This window comes from Pleurodeles waltl, chromosome 12 (assembly GCF_031143425.1).
Source record: "Pleurodeles waltl isolate 20211129_DDA chromosome 12, aPleWal1.hap1.20221129, whole genome shotgun sequence".
NCBI classification, from domain to species: domain Eukaryota; kingdom Metazoa; phylum Chordata; class Amphibia; order Caudata; family Salamandridae; genus Pleurodeles; species Pleurodeles waltl.
This window is the reverse complement of record NC_090451.1, coordinates 554,112,149-554,133,490: the sequence shown is the minus strand read 5'-3', so window position 1 is coordinate 554,133,490 and position 21,342 is coordinate 554,112,149. Positions and strand designations below refer to the sequence as shown.

The following is a 21,342-nucleotide window of genomic DNA, read 5'->3' as shown; positions in this document are numbered from 1 at the left end:
TTAACTGAATTGTTAATGATGCTAAGACTTGTTAATTGCATTGTAATGGCAATACACATTTCAGCTGCAGAACTTAATGAAATGGTACACGGCTCTAACCCAGATAGAGGTGGACAGAATATAAGAACTCTCACATTTATACAAATAGATACTCATTAATAAGGAAGACAGTGCAATTAGCTTGACTATAATTTTGTGAGGTAGCATCTTCTATAGCATTTCCATGCATCGTAAATACTTTGCACGTTGCCTTTGTTATGTCTGATAGGCACATATTAACTACTGGAAAACTTTGCTACATAAATGCATGCACATGGGGCTGTGGCAGTGTGCAATCTGTTGTAAATTAATCACTACTAATTAAATGATTAAAAAAAAAAATACATTGCACTGATACAAGCAATCAAACGTAATAATTGACATAAAACCGTTTATTGGCAAAACCTGCCAAAAACTAGAATTTCAGTGTAATACGGAACTACAGCTGAAGTTGATTTTTCTTTTTTTCTTTTTTCTTTTTTTTTCTTTTCCTTAGATATACAAAGAGCCACCACATCTTAGTTAGTGTCATTGGCTTTAACACAATGCACACAAATCATGCACACACCACATCCGTTCTAAATTGCAAATTCTTGACAGGGCACTTGTCACCCAGTTTTTTCAATATTCTTGGCAGCCCTAGTAAGGGAAACACGCCCTCATATAAGACGCTAAAATTCCATGAAGAGGCCTTATTACGTTCAAGTTCTTTCTTGCTAATGCATGTCATCATAGGCCTTAAAATGCCAACGCCTGATGAGGATGTTGCCCATATTCATATCTGTGGCACACATTTCCAACTCTGGGCTTTTCAGTTGCAAAATCTTTGGTATCAGGTGTGTTATTAGTACAGTACAATTAAACACCCCCTGAATCAACTTCCAGAATACTTATGGCTGGTTGTCAGATGAAAGCACAGGGCTGGAAACGTAGTGCCTTGACAAACATATAGCTACGTGGTAATCACCAACTCACTCAAATGTTGCTGCATAAACTCCCATAAATCAAGATTATAATTTTTTTAGCTCGAGCGCGCTAGCGCTCTGATGTGTTGTACACGCCCATCATTATCACTCATTGATGGGATTGCCTTTCAAAAATCCTTTGTTATCATTGGTAAATGCTTTACGTTTGTCCCTCCTTGGGGCAGTTTTGTTATCGCCTTGGCCTTCGACCCTGTTACGTGGATAATTGCACATTTGCCAATACGTTTGTCTGCGAGCAAACTTCTTTGTCCTTTTGTGTCTCTCCTTCGCTCTCATACTCATGGTGGCCCTGGCACTTTAAATTGACTTGCTTATGTCAACTGTTTTACTTTTCATTTTCAATTTATGTGGCAAGAAAAGTCCATTTAGGAATTGACAACGCTCATAGCAATAACTCGAGCAAACCCGAGATCTGTTGCATTGCAAATGCTTGTTCTAAATTAATGAGCATCTCCTTATTGAGTGCGCTTGTATCATTTATTGAATGTGTGTATGCAGCAAATTTCTAACACTCCCCTTTGATTAGACTAAGCAGCTTGACCACAATACCACGAATAGAGCACTTATAATTTTTAAAGAAAGCCCTGCCCACTACTAAGGGGATACCTAGACTCTTTAGACAACGTACCTCTTTTTGATATACTGTATAAAGAGCCAGCTTCCTACAGCTACCTTTACTCCTTGCCCAATGAAGCACACACGAGAAATAGTAAACATTATTTTGCAAGGCTTTCTTTAGAGCTAAACTAATGTAAAACACCTGTAGAAATATTATAGCTGATATCGAAATAAATATAGTAGTTATGAATGACCAAATAGTAAATATTTTTAACACAGATAAAATAGCAAGTCAAAATAATTTTCTTCTTAGTAAAACTTTGCTAATAATACCTAGCACTGAAAGAAAGATTTGCCATCAGGAGGTGTGCACATCATAAGGCAGTCTAGTACCCAACTACAAGCAACTGGGAATGGCCTGTAAGAAGTGTAACATTTCTGAGAAGCCAGAGTGTGAAATGTACTCAGCTTTTAGCCGTGGCAGTAGATACGTTCCCATGGAGCTAAAGTTTCCTCTTCCAGAAAAGGGCTGAAAATAAACTGCTTTTATACTTGTTCACAAGTACATTGTGTTAAAAATAACATTGTCATGTGTGATGCAACACGATAAAGCTCATTAGAACTATTTCACCATGTTACACTTAGGGGGTTATTACAACTTTGGAGGAGGTGTTAATCCGTCCCAAATGTGACGGCTACACCACCAGCCGTATTACGAGTTCCATAGGATATAATGGACTCGTAATACGGCTGGTGGTATATCCGTCACTTTTGGGACGGATTAACACTTCCTCCAAAGTTGTAATAACCCCCTTAGTCTCCTTCCCTCACTGTGTTAGAACTCTCTTAAACATACAAATACATGAATAAAGAACTAAAAGTACTCTATCAAAACTTACTATTACTAGTGCATAATATGCTTTAAATTCATTATAATTGCAAAGAAATAGGCAACACACATGTAAGAAACAACATATTAGGCCATTAAATAATGATGGACAGATGCAAATATGATGGACATAATCAGTGTTACACACTTAATCAATACGTTGTTTACTTCATCTCAAAGGAAATGTGAATGTTAGAAATGGGGTTCCTGGTTGGTTAGGGTAGAAACCTAAGCCAGGCAGTAACCACCACTCTAGACAGTGCAAGGGAGCTGCACACCTGAGATGACCCCGCTCACCTCCTTCATAGCTTTGGCCAGAGCAGTCAGGCGTATCCCAGAGGCAAATGTAAAGCATTTGCACAACGCTCACAACCCAGTGACACAATAAATACACCACAAAAGAAACTTCACAACAAGCTATATAAAAATAAATTGTATTGCACAGATATAGACTGTAGACCAAAACGTCAGAAATCAGTATTATTCTGCTAAGTAAGCAGTTGTCAGATCATCCGCTCAAGTGCAAATAAAATAAACTTTACCGTATTGCACGTGTCATAGACAAAACAACCGCCCATTGCCTGTAGTGCAAATCCTGAAATATGTATGTCACCCCATCAAGGCCAAGATGGCACATAACGTAATCAGGTCATGAACAATGTAACATACAAAATTAAGGCAGAAATATCTTGGTGAAATTCAACAGTTACAGGAATCAACAAGCCACCTTCTACATAAAGGCTCCTGCGCATCTGTACTTCTTCTATACGATGGGGGTAAACACACACCCTGTCCAATTCAGGTACTCCCCTGTGTAGGAAGCTGGCCTGGTGTGTGGTGAGCACCTATGGTGTTAACACCCTGTACCAGGTACAGATATCCCCTGTTTGTGAGGTGTAGTCAGTGTCTAGGAAGCCAGGCTCTCTAGAGGTAGCTGTGGATGAGCTGCCAAGACTTATCTAGGACACATGCAAAGCTTATGCAATACTACTGTAGTCACACAGCATTTAAACGCATGAAAGAACCACGCAGAGTCACAAGTGATGCAGTCAATGTCCCACATCAGAAGAAGAGTTGCAGTCCATCAGTAGTATGGAAAAACCACCAACAACCCTTGGTAAAGGCAAGAGTTAAGGAAGAACATTTGCAGAGCTCCTGGAGACCAGGAATGTCGAAGGGGACTCAGCCCAAGGAGGGGAGACCCAGGCGACCCTCAGCAGTGAGGAGAGCCAGAAGTCAAGGATGCAGCCCCCGCAGGCAGCAGTCACAGGAGTCGCAGTGAAACCCACTCAGCACACCTGGACATGAGTCCCAAGTCGCTGGCGCAGCAGGCAGGAGACTGCTTTGCAGGTAAGAGTGCTGGAGGCCGGGACTACATGTAGCCTGAAGATCTCTCGGAAGAAGAGCCAACAAGCCTTGGTAGATGCAAGAGTCGCAGTGCACAGGGGTACCGTCCTGCAAGGAGAGGCAAAGACTCACCACCTCCCAAGTTGGATACCTGGTAGAGGGGACCACTCCAGACCACCACTTGTGTTGCAGGATCTACGCAGAGTTGTAGGAGAGAGGATCCACGCAGCCGGTCGTCGATGCAGTTGGTGCCTGCAGATGCAGGGGAGTGACTCCTTCACTCCAAGCGAGATTCCTTCTAGCTTTGAGGTGCATACTGAAGACTTGCTAATCTCAATCTCAGAGGATGCACAGCTGGGGAAATGTTGCTGGAAGGAGCTGGAGAAACAATGTTGCAGAGCGAAGTCGTAGCTGGAGCTGCATGTTGCAACTGGTCTTCCCAGGAACCTACAGTTTCAGTGGCCAAAAGTTGAAGTGAACGTTGCAGAGGAGTCCTGCTGGAATCTTGCATGTCGCATCTGAGGCCCACCCAAGAGAGAGACCCTATATAGCCCTAAAAGGGGGATTGGTCACCTAGCTGTGTGACCACCTATCAGGAGGAGGCTGTGACATCACCTACCTGACACGGCCATTCACATGTTCCCAGAGGATTTTGCCCACCTTGGATTCAAGATGGCAGAATCAAGTGGCCACGTGGAGCAGCTTTGTGCACCACCCCTGGGTGGTAACTCCCCTGTCCAGTTTCGTGCCATAGCAGGGACTGGAGGTCCCTGAACCTGTGCAAACTGGTTTATGCAGGGAGGGCACCATATGTGCCCTTCAAAGCATACCAGTGGCTTGGGGAGGCTACCCCTCCCAAGCCATGTAACACCTATTTCCAAAGGGAGAGGGTGTTGCCCCCCTTTCCCAAAGGAAATCCTTTGTTCTGCCTTCCTGGGATTGAGCTGTTCAAGCAGGAGGAGGGCAGAAACATTTCTTTAGGATGGCAGCATCGGGGGCTGCCCGGGAAAACCTTGCAAGCTGGTAGGAGCAAAGCTGGGGGTCCTCTAAAGAGCTCCCAGAGTGCATGGAATCATACAACGAATTTTGGCAGCAGTAGTGGGGTATGATTCTGACATGTTTGATACCAAACATGTCTAGGTTTGGAGTTACCATTATGTAGCTGGACCAACTAGTAACCTATGTCCAGTACATGGGTAAAATGGCTTCCCTGCAAAGCCCTCTTTGGGTTCCCCTCCCCGTGAGGAATTTCCCAAAGGGTGCTGCCTGTGCCGATGGGGAGACTTTGCCAGGTTCTCCACGCAGGCGAGAACCTCCGTAGTTCCTCCGGGCATCCTCACTCACACCGTACGGTAAGCTGCCTTTCTCTGTGTGGAGTCCCCAACTTTGAGGAGTGGCTGCTCTACGTTGTCCGGCTGCCGCTCCCCTCTCAGATTGAATACAGCCCTTCTCTTTCTCAGCGGGCGAGGTTGCCCACAAAGATAGCTGCTACCGCCCTGCCACTACACAAGGCACAGTTTGGGCTGCGGTGGTGAATCCAGAGAGGAGTGCTGTGCCAATTTGCATCTCCACTCGCCTCCGACAAGGCTGCCTCCTGAGAGCGGCCTCCTGTTGGTGGGATGGCTGCTCTCCCTTAGTGTTTCAGGGAAATCCGTACCACTTTTCCTTCTGGGCGGCAAGGCTTCCCAATAATGAGAACCCGGGCCCGGTGGTGAACTGCCTCCCAAATGGATGTCTGCTTGTACCCCGGGGCACTGGGGAGCGCGTGCTTCATCAGTGCTCCCTCGGACACTACAATAACGCAATCTATAATCTTCTTCTCCCCGGCCTCTGCACAGAAGGGGGGCACTTCCTTAGTTAAGCCGAGCACTCTCCACACACGGTCTCCCAGGCAACAGTGCTCACGACTTGCTGGGAGCCCTGCAGGAGGACTCTGGAGCCCTTTCTCAACACTGCTAAAGCACTACACTCTGCGCTAAAAAGAATAAAGCGGGGGGGGCACACCACCCAGCCGCTGGAGAAACTGGGGAACGCAAGACCGGGGGCAAGCCATAGGCCAGTACATCAGGATCCTTGCAGAGTGAGAGGCAGTCATTCCTGTGGCTCTGCAGGCCACAGGTCAGCACATCACAAGTCAGTCCGGTGGCGGTTCCTGGTCCGTGCAATGTCTGAAAACATGGGGAACAACCTTTGTACTTCTACTCAGTTTCTCTTTGATCTCAGGGGGCACTTCAAAGGAACTTCAGAAGTGTACAGCACCCCCATTCAACCAGAGCCCTCGGCCTAGACATCAATACTGGGTGAACAAACCCTTTTGATTGAGGGTAGGACACAGCCTATACAAATGTAAGTGCCCACTTTCTAAAAGTGGCGTTTCCACAATGGTAATAAAAAAAATCCACCTACACCAATAAGCAGGATTTCTTACTACCATTCCAAATATGGCGGCACTACACCTCATAGGTCAGAAAAAAACACTACTGACATATACAAGGGCATTCCTAATGCAAACCTATGAGAAGGACAGCAGTGAGAAACCAAATAGGCTGTTTGTCACTACCAGGATATGCCACACAATAAAGGCACATGTCCTACCTCTTAACTGCACAGCACCCTACCCATAGGACTACCTAGGGCCTACCTTAGGGGTGACCTACATGTAGTAAAAGAGAAGTTCCTGGCAAGTAAATTTAGATGCCAAACCAATGTGGCAGGCCTGAGCCAGGTTTCAAAGGCTACTGCTGTGGGTGGCACAGGCCTCAGGCCCACTAGTAGCAATTTAATTGACAGGTCCTGGTATAAGGGACACCACTGGACAAGGTACTAATAGGTAAATTAAATGTGCTAATCGGGTGTAAGCCAGTAGTACCAAGTTTAGAAGGGAGAGCACATGCACTTCAGCACTGGTCAGCAGTGATAAATTGCACAGAGTCCTAAAGCCAATAAAAAGAGGTCAGAAAAACCGGAGGAGGAAGGCAAAAAGTTTGGTGATGTCCCTGCAAACGGGGCCAGGTCCAACAGTAGATGTCTAGTTGGTCTTTGGGATCTTTACAGTCTTTATGTTATCATGCTGCGTCTTAATTGTTGCTTAGTTTAATGAAAATCTGATCAGAAAAAAGTGTTCTAATGTCATGACATGACTGGTATGCATGTTGAGGAAATATGCTTACAGGTGAGTTACTTTTTTGTTATGCAGTTCTGTATGTCCATTATTGAGCTGCACACACAGGGATCTTTCTGCATCATCTCTGCTGTGAAGAGTGTGCAAAGATGAGACTTTATTGTCTGTGTTTATCTCTTCCAGTGCAACAAGAAAGCAAAACGTTCAGACATCGTTGTGTTGTATGCCCGAACACTAAAGGCTGTGGACACCAGCGAGCAGGAACGTATGAAAAGGTACAACAGCAACCTTATGATTCCTTTATATATAAGCCTTGGTGTTTTGGCTGAAATTTAGTTTAACACAGTTAAAATGTTGGTGGTGCTTCAACAAAGAGTGAAAGTGCAACACAGTCCTGACAAATTAAGGCAAACAGACTTTTATTAGCTGGTGATTTTTCTGTCCCAGGGACTTCAGGGGTGACAAGCCTGAATCTAGGAGTATGAGTTGGAGATGGTATCAAACACCTTTGAAATAGGTAGTACAATTGTATAAGACCTTTCAGGCATTACAGTCCAGCATTTACATCAGTAGTTTGTATTGTGCAAGACTCCTAAGAGTCTGAATAAATATTTTGTCAAGTAGAGAGTTTTGTTGTAACAGGCTACCTTTGACCGTAGATAATCAATCTGCTTGGTTGATGACTGGGAATTTTAAAGTCCTGTCTGGTCAGTATACCAAAGTAATAAACAGCCTTATGTTATGTAACATCAATGAACAAAGGAAGTGCCTAAAACAGTCCACTGGTAATCAGCCCACCAAAGGAAGCTTGCAATGCTTTTCAGTCTTTAACATATTTGTTGCCAACCTTCAAATCAGCAGTCAACCATCAGCATAAACTTTGTAGTATTATCACAGTTTCATAACCTGACGTACTGTCTGGTGGAGGTTTTTTTTTGGCACCTGATAGTGAGGAGGATATTGCTAAACTGGTGCCACTCAGGGGCAGGACAGCCAAAATGGACTCCTGCCTCAACAAAACACTACAGAGAAACTCCATGCTCACCATAAACCATACACTCAACAAGTAGAGTGCACAAGCATTCTGCACACTGGTCCCCTGCAACTTATACAGAGCACCTTACTGTAATTCAAGTTAACTAAGTTTCTGTCAAAAGGTGGGAACTATAGGTTGCTGCTCATAAGTAAATTGAAAGAGAGCTTAGTATAAGAGATTCCATTGGGGGCTTGCCACTCAGAAGAGGTCGAAATGGCAAATGCCTGAAAGCGAAAAACGAAGTTGCCACAGCTAGGTACTAATTTTCCTAACAGCTAGTTTAATGCTCATTTGTCTAAGAAACGGGTTGCTAGGATTACAGTCTGGTGCAGAGAACAGTGTTTTTCCAATGCTGTGAAATGCCTTATTTAATAAATGTTTACAAGCTTCACATACTGTACCATGAACAACACCAAACAATAACTCGGACTCAAAAGTTGATCTGCCAATCATACCATTTCATAATGCTACAATTCTGTCACTCTTAATTTTCCTTCTAGTATGGCATGCACTGTGGTTCTGGAGTAATAATGTGTTCCATAAGTTGGTTCTCTCCTGCATGTCATTCAGCATAATACTTAATGTCTCACATATCCTAGACTCCCAATTCCAGTCTTTTGTCTGCCCACTTATCTAAAACAGATAAAATAGAAATCCCTTTGTCCATTGACCCATCTCCCCCCACAATGTTGTATATACTTCTTTAGTTTGAGCTAGAGGGGCTTCAATTTCTAACAAGAGAAATGATCATTGATGTCCTACAAAGACCTATAACTGTCTTCTCTGGCTTCTACACCTGCATTCTGCCTACACCATTTGTTGATGAGTAGCTCCAACAAGTGGCACCTATTTTGGGCAGACCATGCAAAAGACTGGGGACTTTGTGGGCATCTTAATGTGATCATCCTTTATTTATGGTTCACACTTAAAACTTGGGCATAAGAAGAATTGGAATGTACTCTTAGAATGTTGGAATCTTAAGTACTTCAGTTATAGGACCCTACCCTCCACCCTCTCTACTTTAATCTACCTGTAATATAGTCTATAATCGTGGTCTCAGAATAGAGGACTTGGAACGAATTGCTAGGCCTCATGCTCTTCAGTAGTCCTACAAAAGAACTTCCATTTATCTGATTAAATGAACCAAATAGCTGAGAATGCAGAAGTCAATATGGTGATTAATTCTCACTGTATTCGTTGCCTTACTGAAGTATTCTTTTCATTATCGAACAGCTTGCTTTTTCTATTCGTGTTGTTTTTCTGTATGTATGAAACATTTGGAAGTAGGCTTACATTGTGTCTTGTAAACCTCAGGGTACTGGAGGAGCATTGGCATCTTCAATTTGTGATGTGTATGGACACTAAACAGATCCCTGCTTCTTTTGATGATGAAATTGTGTTACAGACTTGGTGTGCACGATGGCAATACCAGACTTGTAGTGGGTGTTAAAGATAATAACTGAAGTGTATGCATTAGCCAAGCTGTGTTGGTTTCCTGGCATGACACAATGGGTTGAGCTAACTTTGAGACGTCATTGCTACATGCACACATGTACTTTTGTTATTTGGACTGCATTCCTACATTCTTGCATCTGCCCAGTTTCTCATTCATCTCTAAAAGATTTGAGAAATGAGGGTTGTCTGCTTATTTTCTTGTATTTTACAGTACTTTAGAACAGGAGCAAACTCTTAGACGGAAAGCAGAGTTGGAATCCGCTCAGTGTCGTCTACAGGTACAGGTCCTCACAGATGAATGTGGTAGACTACGAAAACAAGTACAGGTAGGCTCCCTTGTTCCTTTGAACTATTTTGCTACATAGGGATTTTGGGCTCTCTGTAAGAATGATACAATAAAGAGAATATTTCTGATGCTTTATGTAATATTGTTAAAATGGATCTCCATCTTGGGAAATTTATCCTGTGATTCATAAATATCGATCACTTCCTAAAATTGGTGAGCTCCTAGAAATGCTAATTTTATAAATGAATTGAAAAACCAAACTGTTTGTTTTTGTTTTTAAATTTTGTGTTGGTTTAATCTAACTAAAATAAATGTTAATTGATTACAATGCATTGCCTTTCTAAAGAAATGTAGCCCCCCCCTTATTTTTTAAAGTGGAAATCTTACTGCTTACTGGACAAATGCACCCTATATGGATACAATGTTTGAAACAGTGTCCTAGTCCTAGATTGTGCAATCCTCCAACAATAGGTAATCTTGTCATTCAATTATTGGTTCACTTTTTATGTTATATTTTGGCCTTAAATATTACAGTTTCTTCCTGTTCTACCATCTTGGTAGCAATATTTTTGAATTTCATGTGATGCCTTCGGTTAATTTTTTGTGACACTAGAGTACATACATCAAACCTGATGAATCTAATATTTTTGTCTGACTTACTGGCTTACTGCTGTGAGTCTTCATTAAATCTGTATACTCAGTTGTGTGGGGGGCGTGGCTTGTACAAAGAGGAAGATGGCCACGTAGTTCTGCCCCGAATGAATCATTGCTACACTTTAGCACCATAACATTTCGGCAACTCTGATGTCGATCGAATGAATGGGTGTGATTAGGGGTTGAGTTGGTGAGTAATCCTGATTGTATATATTACCAAGCCTTCAAACTTGTGCCCTTTGCCTCTGATCAGAAGTAGTTTCATATTCTCAAGAGCCATATCACACTATAAGCTCTGGTCATAATGGCAGACAAAAAAATTTGTCTGCCATTTGATACCCCCATCCACCAAAATCTGGTCTCGCCCATCAAAGGCAGAATGGAAAGCATCAAAACCATGGACATGATTTAAAAAAAAAAAAAACCTTGAGGCAATTCACGATTTACCCAAAGCTACCAAGACTGACTTGATGCGGAATTAAATATCCACAATTAGATCTGACATGAAAGCAATCCGCAGCAAAATTACTGAAGCTGCAGACAGAATCGGCACCCTCGAGGACTCCCAAACCATTGTTAAAGATATTGCATCATTAAAATCCACAACAGTATTTCTCTAAAGAGAAGTTTCCGAGTTGGAGGACCAGAACCGGAGAGGGAACCTCCATATATTTGGATTACCTGAAGAGTCGGCTGGTTTCTGTTCTAGCTTTCTGGAACCATGGCTTCCCAAGGTTACTGGCATCCAGTTTGCTTAAGATCTGGAGTGGAAAATGGCTCCCCTGCTATGATTTGATGAACACTATTGTGACATTATCAATGCTACCACATAACATGAAAGGCATTCAAGCAGCCCTTAAAGTAATCTCCCTAAACCTGATGGGCTTGAACCACCCTGTGAAAAGAAAGAAGATTCTAGACTACTCTTGTAAGCTTCATGGGGATATCATCCTTCTGCAAGGATGCAAACTCAACCAAAATATGGCCCCTTCCCTTTGCCATGATGGTTTCTCTCATGTTGCATGTTAACCAGCAATCAGCAAAAAAGTGGGGTAGTGGGTCCATGCTCAATGTGGACGAAAACATTTCTTATTCGAATTCTTGTGACCTGACTCCTGCCCCATATGCCCTCTTTGATTCATATAGATCAAGCTGGTTTTATTCCTGAGTGTAATACAGCTCTTAATATTCGGAGACTCCTCTCACTCCTGAACGATTATTATTTTGGATAAGAGGTTGGCTGCTGTCATGGCAATTGATTGCGGGAAGACCTTTGATAATGTGAGTTGGGAATTCTTGTATCAAGTAATGGCTCTATTGGGGTTGGGTCCTGGGTTCATTAGCTGGATTAGGCTTCTCTTTGTGGGTTCCACAGCGCGGGTTCGCACTGGCAGAACTGTATCTGAACTGAGAACTAGGCAAGGGTGTCAAATCTACCCTTTTTTTTGCCATCGCAATGGAGCCAATGGCCAGCTGTGTTGGCTCGGGGAGATTTTGCCATGGTTTGAAAGTCCGTGGGCAATCCCATTATGTGGGATTATATGCTCACAATATGCAACTTTTTCTGTGGGATGTCAGAGTGGATTTACTTGGATCAATCGACTTATTGGAGCGCTTTGGTGTAGTCTCAGGCCTGCATATTAATTAGCAGAAATCCCATTTGTTCCCACACTGTGGAGATTCCACCCCTCCTCTGAACCAGCACAGACTCGCCTGGAGCCCTGCATATCTCAAGTTTTAGGTGTTAAGATATTCCATAACCAGCAAGATCTACTTGATGGTAATGTTGGGGCAAGTATGTGAGCTCTTTGAACTAGTATAACTTTTTGTACAATATTGCCTTTTTCCGTGGCTGGCAGAATAGCAGTGGTTAAGATGGTGGTGCTTCTGAAATTGCTTTATTTCTTCATCTCGCTGCCGTAACTGGTGCCTCGTCGGCTGTTCTGGGCCCTTTAATCCCTACTTTTAGAACTGATCTGGGGGTGGCACTAACAAGATTGCAGGACCCTGTGGCGGAGGGAGGACTGGCGGCACTTGATCTAGAGCCTTTTCACTTGGCGTCCCAATTGCAGTGATTAAACCAGTGGGTTTACTGCAGAATGATTCTAGAAGAAAAGGGTATAATTGGCTTGCCGCTTGACTTGGAGGACTTATTGCGGGTCCTCTTGGTTCTCTTACGACATTTACCTGCGGTCTCTCGGGAGCTCCTAGTAATACAGCAGTGCTGGCAACTTTATCTACAGCAGATTCATGTTCAGGTGCCTTATTCACCTGATTTGCCACTAAAGTGGTTGAAAATAGTGGCTCACACAGGAGAGTTGGGGTGGGGGGGGGGGGGGGATTTAGAGGGTTGGGCTGATTATGGGGTTAATTGTGTAAGGGGTTTGTACCAGGATGGAGTATTGCTCTTGTTTGAAGACTTTGCTGAAGATTTCATTATACCAGGAGTGCAATTCCTCTTGCACAGCGCAGTGGTTGCCACGATTAGCAATCACTGGGGAGTGGAGGTTCTGAGCCTGTAACACACCAGGTGTGTCAGTTACAACATCGGGTCGTGTAAAAACGGTCACGTATCTATATCTTGCTATTCGTGCTGGAGTCCCTACTTCCCTCACTGATCTGAAAGAGAAATGGGAGACCGATCTAGAGCTTCAGATTACTGATATGGACTGGGAGAGGATCGTAGCAGATAGACTTGTTGTTTCTCGTGATGCCAGGTTCAGATTAATTCATTTTTATTTTCTGTACAGAGCTTACCTTGCGCATGGCAGGATCAATAGGTTTTATGCTACTGCCGCTGGCGAAATGTCCAAGATGTGGGGAGTTATGGGCAGAAATGTTTCATATGGTATGGTCCTGCCCATTCTTGGCGGAGTTCTGGGAAGCGATAATGAAATGTGTACACCATGCATACTTGACGGATACCCTCGCCCCAAAAAGATAAAAACCACTACTAGATATATTGACTTAACATTGATTCTGGCAAAACTAGAATTGGCAATGCATTGGAAGCCTATGTGAGGCCCTTGAATGATTAAATGGTGAGACTAACTGGTTAAATAGTCTGGTCGTGAGATTGCTGTGTTATTTCGAGAGCTGAAAAGAGGGCAGGGAACAATTGAAATGGCTAGAGCATGGGATCTCCTTGTGGATTGCTTGTTGGCCCGAAGGATAACATGGACACATCGAATAGCTTCATGATTTCTCAGGAGGATCTGGATGGTGGTAATAACTGACCTTCCATGGATCATCTTGGGTGGGATGTGGGACTGCTGTGGTGAACTTTGAAGATTTTGACCACTGTGGCGCACTACATATGATAGCTTGGCAAGGGGTAACTGTAGGTGGGGTTGTTTACTAGTTAGAAGCTGTAGTGGACTCATGAAATTATTGAATATGTTTTGCACTCAAACTGTGCTTGCTTACTTGTCATTTCTAACCTATTTATATGTATTTGCTTGCTTGTCTTTTTTTAATCTATTTACTGTGCACTGTTGTAGTGCAGTATTTATTATTTGTAATGTATCCTGGCATCTATTGCTCTGTTTTGAATTGAAAACTGTAAAATTTTGTTTAAATCACAATGGCGTCACCAGGCCTCGAAAAATCATAAAAATATTACTAGACCGGCAGGTCGAGTAGCTTCAATAATCTACTCGACCTAACTGTAATGTACTTGACCCAGAAACGGGTCTCAAATTGTGTGATCCTAGGCAAATATTGTATTTTACAGTCCCATTTTTCTTCATTCTCACATATGAGTGCACCTTTAAATATGTGAGTTCAGCATTTCAAAATCCTCTTGTTTGATTAAATACACTAAACTTTTGCTCCATGTATAATAAATCTAGCCCACATATAGGGTATGCATGATCCATGCATGACTTGCCTCTTAGTTTACCAATATCTTTGCCATCAGGGCAGGAGTGTTTCTCAGTTTGTTTAAACTCTCACTTTTAATAAATATATTGGTTAAGCATGATATGGCAGCGCACTGTTGTTTACAGACAGTACATTTCCAAGAAATGCCCAAAAATCTTACCACTAACCAAGTAAAGTGTTCTGACTTTTTTACAAAAGTACAAAAATGGTCTTTCACAGCTTCTGAAATATATTTGGAAATGTTTGTGAAGTTGACATAGTTATATAAATGTTGTGTGTTAGGAAAAACCTGACACCAAAAGCCTTTCATTTCACATAGGTCAGGCAGTTCACCTTACAAAATCCTGGAACTCTGCAGTCACCAGGAAAAGTATCTGCATTGCAAGAAAACAAACTGACTTTTTACCTCTGTTCCTGAACACAGAGCAAATGTGACAAGAATAGGATTTAAAGGCATCTTAATTGCTAATTGAGTGTTCTGACTGAACAGAACACCTGTTCTTTGTCCACTTGCCACAAAGGGCAAGTAGGATCTAAAAATAGCTAGACCTCATAAAAAAAACTTGCCATAGGGAGTGGTTGAGTAGATTTTTCAAACCCTGCTTCACTAGAAATAGGGATGTTTGGTATCAAACATCTTGTATCAATAAACCCTCACTGATGCCAGTAATGGATATATTAATAAATGCACGCAGAGGACACCTTAGAGGTGCTCCCTGAAAAACCTACCACTACCTTGTGTTGGCTGAATAGTTCTAACTGGCGTGCCACCAACAAGCAGGTTTCTGACCCCCCAAGGATGAGGGCCTTTGCTCTCGGGCAGAAAGGAGCAAAAGCCTGCTCTTATAGTGTTGTAAACACACCCCTCCCAACAGGATGACCTGCAGATCTGCATTCTAAGGCCGGGGGCTTCAAAGCCCACCGCCCTTGATATGCAGATCTGGTGTCACTCAAAGGGAAGGATGCAACCCCTCCCCTACCCCAAGGCCCATTTGGCACCTGTACAGGTGGGTAAATTAGTAGTGAGGGGTGGGGCTGACCTGAGAGGTGGGCAAGCCTCTCTAAGGTAAGCTGTCTGATTTTGAGACAACTTTAGTAAAGTCTGCCATTGTGATGGCAGAAATATGAACTCTGGGAGAGGGTTATGCACCCTCCTTACAATGAGTGGTCCTATAGGGATTGTAGTGAACCCAGGGGTAAGTAGCCCATTGGCTACTACCCTACACTCCACTAAACGCCCCTAAATTCACATATTTAGGTGAGCCCGTGGCACCAGGAAATCAGATTCCTCTTACTTGAAGGACACTCCAGTGATGCAAAAGTGATAACTGAACACCGGTGACAGACTGTGTCAACCCTGCCTGCCAACGTGGACAATTGTGCCAAAGCCGCCTCACCCTCCAGCTGCTGAAACTTCCAAAAGGCTGAGAAGACTGCCAGCCTTCACCCCAGCACCCGGAACCTCCAGTGAAGTTGCTCCCCTGCATCCTTGCGGGCACCAAAGAACTGCTGAAGAGGACTCCAAAACTGCGGTCGGACAGCACCACAAGACCAACCCCCACCCCCAAGACCGAGTTAAAGTGAGCCAACGGTGCCAACCTGGTCCTCAGCCTCTCCAGAGACAGTCCATCGTGGGTTTGCCCACTACGACAGTCACTGTGACGTCTGCAGTGGTTTTGCAGGCCCCCTTAACCGCGACTACCTCTGGTGATGGCAATCCTGATGGTCCTCTGCACCCGGACAACCTCGACGAGGCGAAGCGGACCACTTGTATCTCTGTATCCCCCGCAGGCTTGTTTTTGTTCACCTGATCTGGTCCCCCTTTTTGTGTGGGCCCCCTCCCCGTGATGAGCACCCAGTGGTTTAAGAACCCTCTGCACCTGGTTGCCCTGGGCCGAGGCGAAAGAGTCCACTAAGGGCTCCTATGCCCGAGCTACCTTAGCAGAAACCTGCCTTCTTTTGGTGTTTCATAGTCTTATCACACATTCATATTCCACCTGTTTGATTAACTCTCTCCTCCATGACCCCCGACCCCACCCCCTTTATGGTTTTCCAGTTCCTGGCATTCTCCCTCTTCACGAGGACAACAGCCAAATACCGGAATTTGCTTGTAGCCTTTGTTCCCATGGTATGTGGGAACCTATGCAAAAGACAGTGCGCTAGTGTGCATGGGACTTCCCTCTCAGTAGTTTCAGCTAGCGTTCCAGTAATTGCCTCCCAATAGTTAGCCAGTTCTCAGACCCGTCGGTGTTAGGTATATGTCTCCTCTCAACCTCCTATACAAACAAGTGACTGTCCTGAAGGTTCCTGAGGCAGTCACCACATATTGGCAGCACGCTGCCTGTGGTGGTTCTGCCATGCCCGTCTTCCATTGTTTATGAATGGCTGTTGTTACTGCTCCATGTAAGAGGAAGTGGCCTGGGGGAAGGTCATACCTCAGGAGGTAATTCCTCAAAGGGGAGGAACATATCTGCCTGAAAGAGGGCCCCAATTGTCACCGCCACCCACTCAGTTGGGCCACGTGAGTCTTTCATGCAAGAGTTCTGCAGGAATCTCACTGGGATATCCGGGGAATGAGCTACCTGCATCCACGCCTTCTGCAGGCTTCTAATCCAGCATTGGTGCAGAACTTGAAATTCCATAGTGTCATGAACACCAGGACTTTAAAGCCTAACAATCACTGTAACCAACCAGTGAACACTCAAGATAAAAGGGGGGCACCTCTCTCCCTGTGGCAAGTCTTCTGCACGCCACCCACTATGTGAGCCATAGCATCTGTGTCAGCAAGTAGTAAGATTCAGAATCAGGAACAGCTAGTCTTCTCTCAATTGCTGGTCTCTGGAGTATAGCTAAGGCCACTCTCCTGCAGCCTGAGCCCCAAAGGAAGCTCATGATAATCTTATCTGTCCTGAAAGAATGACCCGGTGTGGGAAAGCTCCCCTTTTTGGCATGGTTAGCCCCCTACTTATTGGTGGTATCTGATGTAATTTCGGCTGAAAGTGCACTGGGTTCCTGCTAACCAGGTCCCTAGTGCCAGATCTTTCTCCTAAAACTGCAAAGTTGTTGCCCCAATTGGCACAACCTTTAGCACCCTCTGTAAGTCCCTAGTAAATGGTACCCCTTGTACCTAGGGCCTGGGGTACTAAGGAGGGTCCCTAAGCACTGCAACACTAATTGTTCCACCCTAAGAGACCTCTCACCAAGCACCTGACAGGCTGCCATTGCAGGCTGCGTGTCTTGGTGCAGATAAGAGTGAAAATACGACATAAAACACAGCCTGTATGCCATGTCCCCTAATACTGTATATGATATATGTAAGTCACCCCTCTGGCAGGCTTTACAGCCCTAAGGCATCCCTGTTCTGGCTTTGCCGATTCTCAGACCGATTCTCCTTGTTTTTCTCATTATCTCCCCTGGACTTGCTGCCAACAGTGGGGGCTGTGTCCAGGGGGCGGGCATCTCCACTAGCTGGAGTGCCCTGGGGCATTGTAACACGAAGCCTGAGCCTTTGAGCCTCACTGCTAGGTGTTACAGTTCCTGCAGGGGGGAGGTGTGAAGCACCTCCACCCAGAGCAGGCTTTTGTTTCTGTCCTCAGAGAGCACAAAGGCCCTCACCACATGGGGTCAGAAACTCGTCTCTCAGCAGCAGGCTGGCACAGACCAGTCAGTCCTGCACTGAACAATTGGGTAAAATACAGGGGGAATCTCTAAGATCCCCTCTGTGCGCATTTTTTAATAAATCCAACACTGGCACCAGTGTGGGTTTATTATTCTGAGAAGTTTGATACCAAACTTTCCAGTATTCAGTGTAGCCATTATGGAGCTGTGGAGTTAGTTTTTGACAGACTCCCAGACCATATACTCTTATGGCTACCCTGCACTTACAATGTCTAAGGTTTTGCTTAGACACTGTAGGGGCATAGTGCTCATGCACCTATGCCCTCACCTGTGGTATAGTGCACCCTGCCTTAGGGCTGTAAGGCCTGCTAGAGGGGTGACTTACCTATGCCACAGGCAGTGTGAGGTTGGCAGGGCACCCTGAGGGGAGTGCCATGTCGACTTAGCCATTTTCTCCCCACCAGCACACACAAGCTGGCAAGCAGTGTGTCTGTGCTGAGTGAGGGGTCCCTAGGGTGGCATAAGACATGCTGCAGCCCTTAGAGACCTTCCCTGGCATCAGGGCCCTTGGTACCAGGGGAACCAGTTACAAGGGACTTGCCTGGGTGCCAGGGTTGTGCCAATTGTGCAGACAATGGTACATTTTAGGTGAAAGAACACTGGTGCTGGGGCCTGGTTAGCAGGGTCCCAGCACACTTCTCAGTCAAGTCAGCATCAGTATCAAGCAAAAAGTGGGGGGTAACTGCAACAGGGAGCCATTTCCTCACATACGGCATCAGCTGTTAACCAAGAGTATGTAAAAACAACAAGTGATGGACGGAATGCTGAACATTGTCAAACACTCACCCCCAGTCATAGATCTGGGTTTAATCCATCGTTCTTTTGCTCACCATGCCACCCCAGTTTGGACCCAGCCATATGCAAATCAGTCTTGACCCTCTTCCTCATGGGAACAGTCCAGACCGAACTGCCAAGCCAGGTCCTCACTGGACCGGAAACAAGCATCCTGGGACCGGTTTCGGGGTTTCACCCCTCATCAGCCAGGCTAGCTTGAATCCAGTGGCATGGGAAGCACGGGACCCACGTCTGGGCATACCCTTCCCACTTAGGGTGACAAAGCAAAAACAACAAGTGCTAGATCTACTGTGAAGTTTTCATCTGAAACAATTCATGTCCAGGACATCTTTACTGCATAGAGTGCTTAGGACATGGACTGAGACTAAAAAGAAGCTGATGTCAAAGTTTCATCAGATTCACAAAAATACAAGACGGGATGCTTCTTTTCCCCACTTATATCTGTTTAACTCTGTCATCTGGGGCAACATAATCAAATGCAAGTTTACCAGGGTGAAGTTACGTAAGAAGGAGAAAGTTGGAAATAATCACATTTTATATTGTTTTATGCAGGTGGTATCCTGATATATATTTGACATATATCTTGACAAGATCAGGTGTAAACTGGACATCATACCAAACTGTTATAATTCAGTCCTCTATCCCCTTTCATGGTCCAAAGTGTGTGAGCATAGTGCACTCCCTTTAGAGTTTGTGGCCAGTTCTTTTAAGTATTTAGATGTCCAAATTCATTACTAAAAAGAGACCATATTTACAGACGGTGTACTTTACCTGATCTACAAAATGGTGTGGTATCCTTTTGATTTCCTTCCTGATATTCTTAGTGGGACAAATTGCATTTGCTAATGTAATTAAGTTACCAAGAGTGTTAAGTATTTTACAATGTATGCCTTTAGAAATATGTGCATCTGGCTTTAGATGGTTTTGTGTGCTGCTGTTGCACCTACTTAATAGGAGTGCTGCATGATGCATTATTCACTCTTAGATTATCTTTGGAGCTTGGTATGTATGTCTGTGCCAGATATTGGTGCCTGCTACACTGCTCAGCAGTAACGCTATATAGCTTCTTAGTAGGGCTTACCTTTCTGAGGAAAATGGTGGTACCTATTGGTAATGCAGTTTTGCTGAGTGTGCTTCAGGCCAATCTCCGAACTATATTTTTGGGGCTCCCAGCAGCCGAATCCTTTTGAAGTTGCATATGCAGCTCCTTTATTAACCTCTTCGCCGCCAGGCCTTTTCCCCCTCAGGTGCCAGGCCTTTTTTTGGCTATTTGAGGCAGGGCGCGCTTAGGTACTCATAACTTTTTGTCCACATAAGTTACCCACGCCAAATTTGCGTCCTTTTTCCAACGTCCTAGGGATTCTAGAAGTACCCAGACTTTGTGGGTTCCCCTGAAGGAGACCAAGAAATTAGCCACAATACAGTGAAATGTTTTTGTTTTTGTTTTTTGTTTTTTGTTTTTTTTTAAATGGGAATAAGGGCTGCAGAAGAAGGCTTGTGGTTTTTTCCCTGAAATTGGCATTAACAAAGAGTTTGCAGTGCAAAAAATCACCAGCTTTCAGGAACAGGCAGACTTGAATCAGAAAACCCAATTTTTAAACACAATTTTGGCATTTTACTGGGACATACCCCATTTTTACGATGTTTTTTTTTTGTGCTTTCAGCCTCATTCCAGTCAGTGACAGAAATGGGTGTGAAACCAATGCTGGATCCCAGAAACCTAAACATTTCTGAAAAATAGACAAAATTCTGAATTCAGCAATGGGTAATTAGTGTAGATCCTATAAGGGTTTCCTACAGAAAACAACCACTAAAATAAAACAGATTGAAATTGAGGTGAAAAAAACAGCCATTTTTCTCTATGTTTTACTCTAACTTTTTCCTGCAATGTCAGATTTTTGAGACATTTCATTAGGTAGCTCTAGTTAAGTCTGCTGGACTCTTCTGGTTGCGGGGATATATAGGGCTTGTAGATTCATCAAGAACCCAAGGTACCCAGAGCCAATAAATGAGCTGCACCTTGCAGTGGGTTTTCATTCTATACCGGGTATACAGCAATTAATTTGCTGAAATATAAAGAGTGAAAAATAGGTATCAAGAAAACCTTTGTATTTCCAAAATGGGCACCAGATAACGTGTTGAGGAGCAGTGGTTATTTGCACATCTCTGAATCCTGGGGTGCCCATACTAGAATTTGAATTACAGGGCATTTCTCAAATAGACGTCTTTTTTACACACTGTCTTGTATTTGGAAGGAAAACATGTAGAGGAAGACTAGGGCAATAACACTTGTTTTGCTATTCTGTGTTCCCCCAAGTCTCCTGATAAAAATGGTACCTCACTTGTGTGGGTAGGCCTAGCGCCCATGACAGAAAATGCCCCAAAACACAACGTGGACACATCACATTTTCCCAAAGAAATCAGAGGTGTTTTTTGCAAAGTGCCTACCTGTGGATTTTGGCCACTAGCTCAGCCAGCACCTATGGAAACCTACCAAACCTGTGCATTTTTGAAAACTAGAGACCTAGGGGAATGCAAGATGAGATGACTTGTGGGGCTCTCACCAGATTCTGTTACCCAGAATCCTTTGCAAACCTCAATTTGGCTAAAAAACAC

At 44.1% G+C, this 21,342-nt stretch overlaps 1 protein-coding gene across 2 annotated transcripts in view; it reads left to right on the top strand.

Annotated features, from left to right (window-relative positions):
- RFWD3 (ring finger and WD repeat domain 3) overlaps nt 1-21,342 on the top strand; it is a 265,518-nt gene that overhangs the window by 57,480 nt on the left and 186,696 nt on the right. For both annotated transcript variants that reach the window (XM_069217624.1, XM_069217623.1), the window contains exons 6-7: nt 7,124-7,215; nt 9,643-9,757. In XM_069217624.1, the coding sequence (XP_069073725.1) occupies nt 7,124-7,215; nt 9,643-9,757 (207 nt within the window). The remainder of the gene's footprint in view (nt 1-7,123; nt 7,216-9,642; nt 9,758-21,342) is intronic.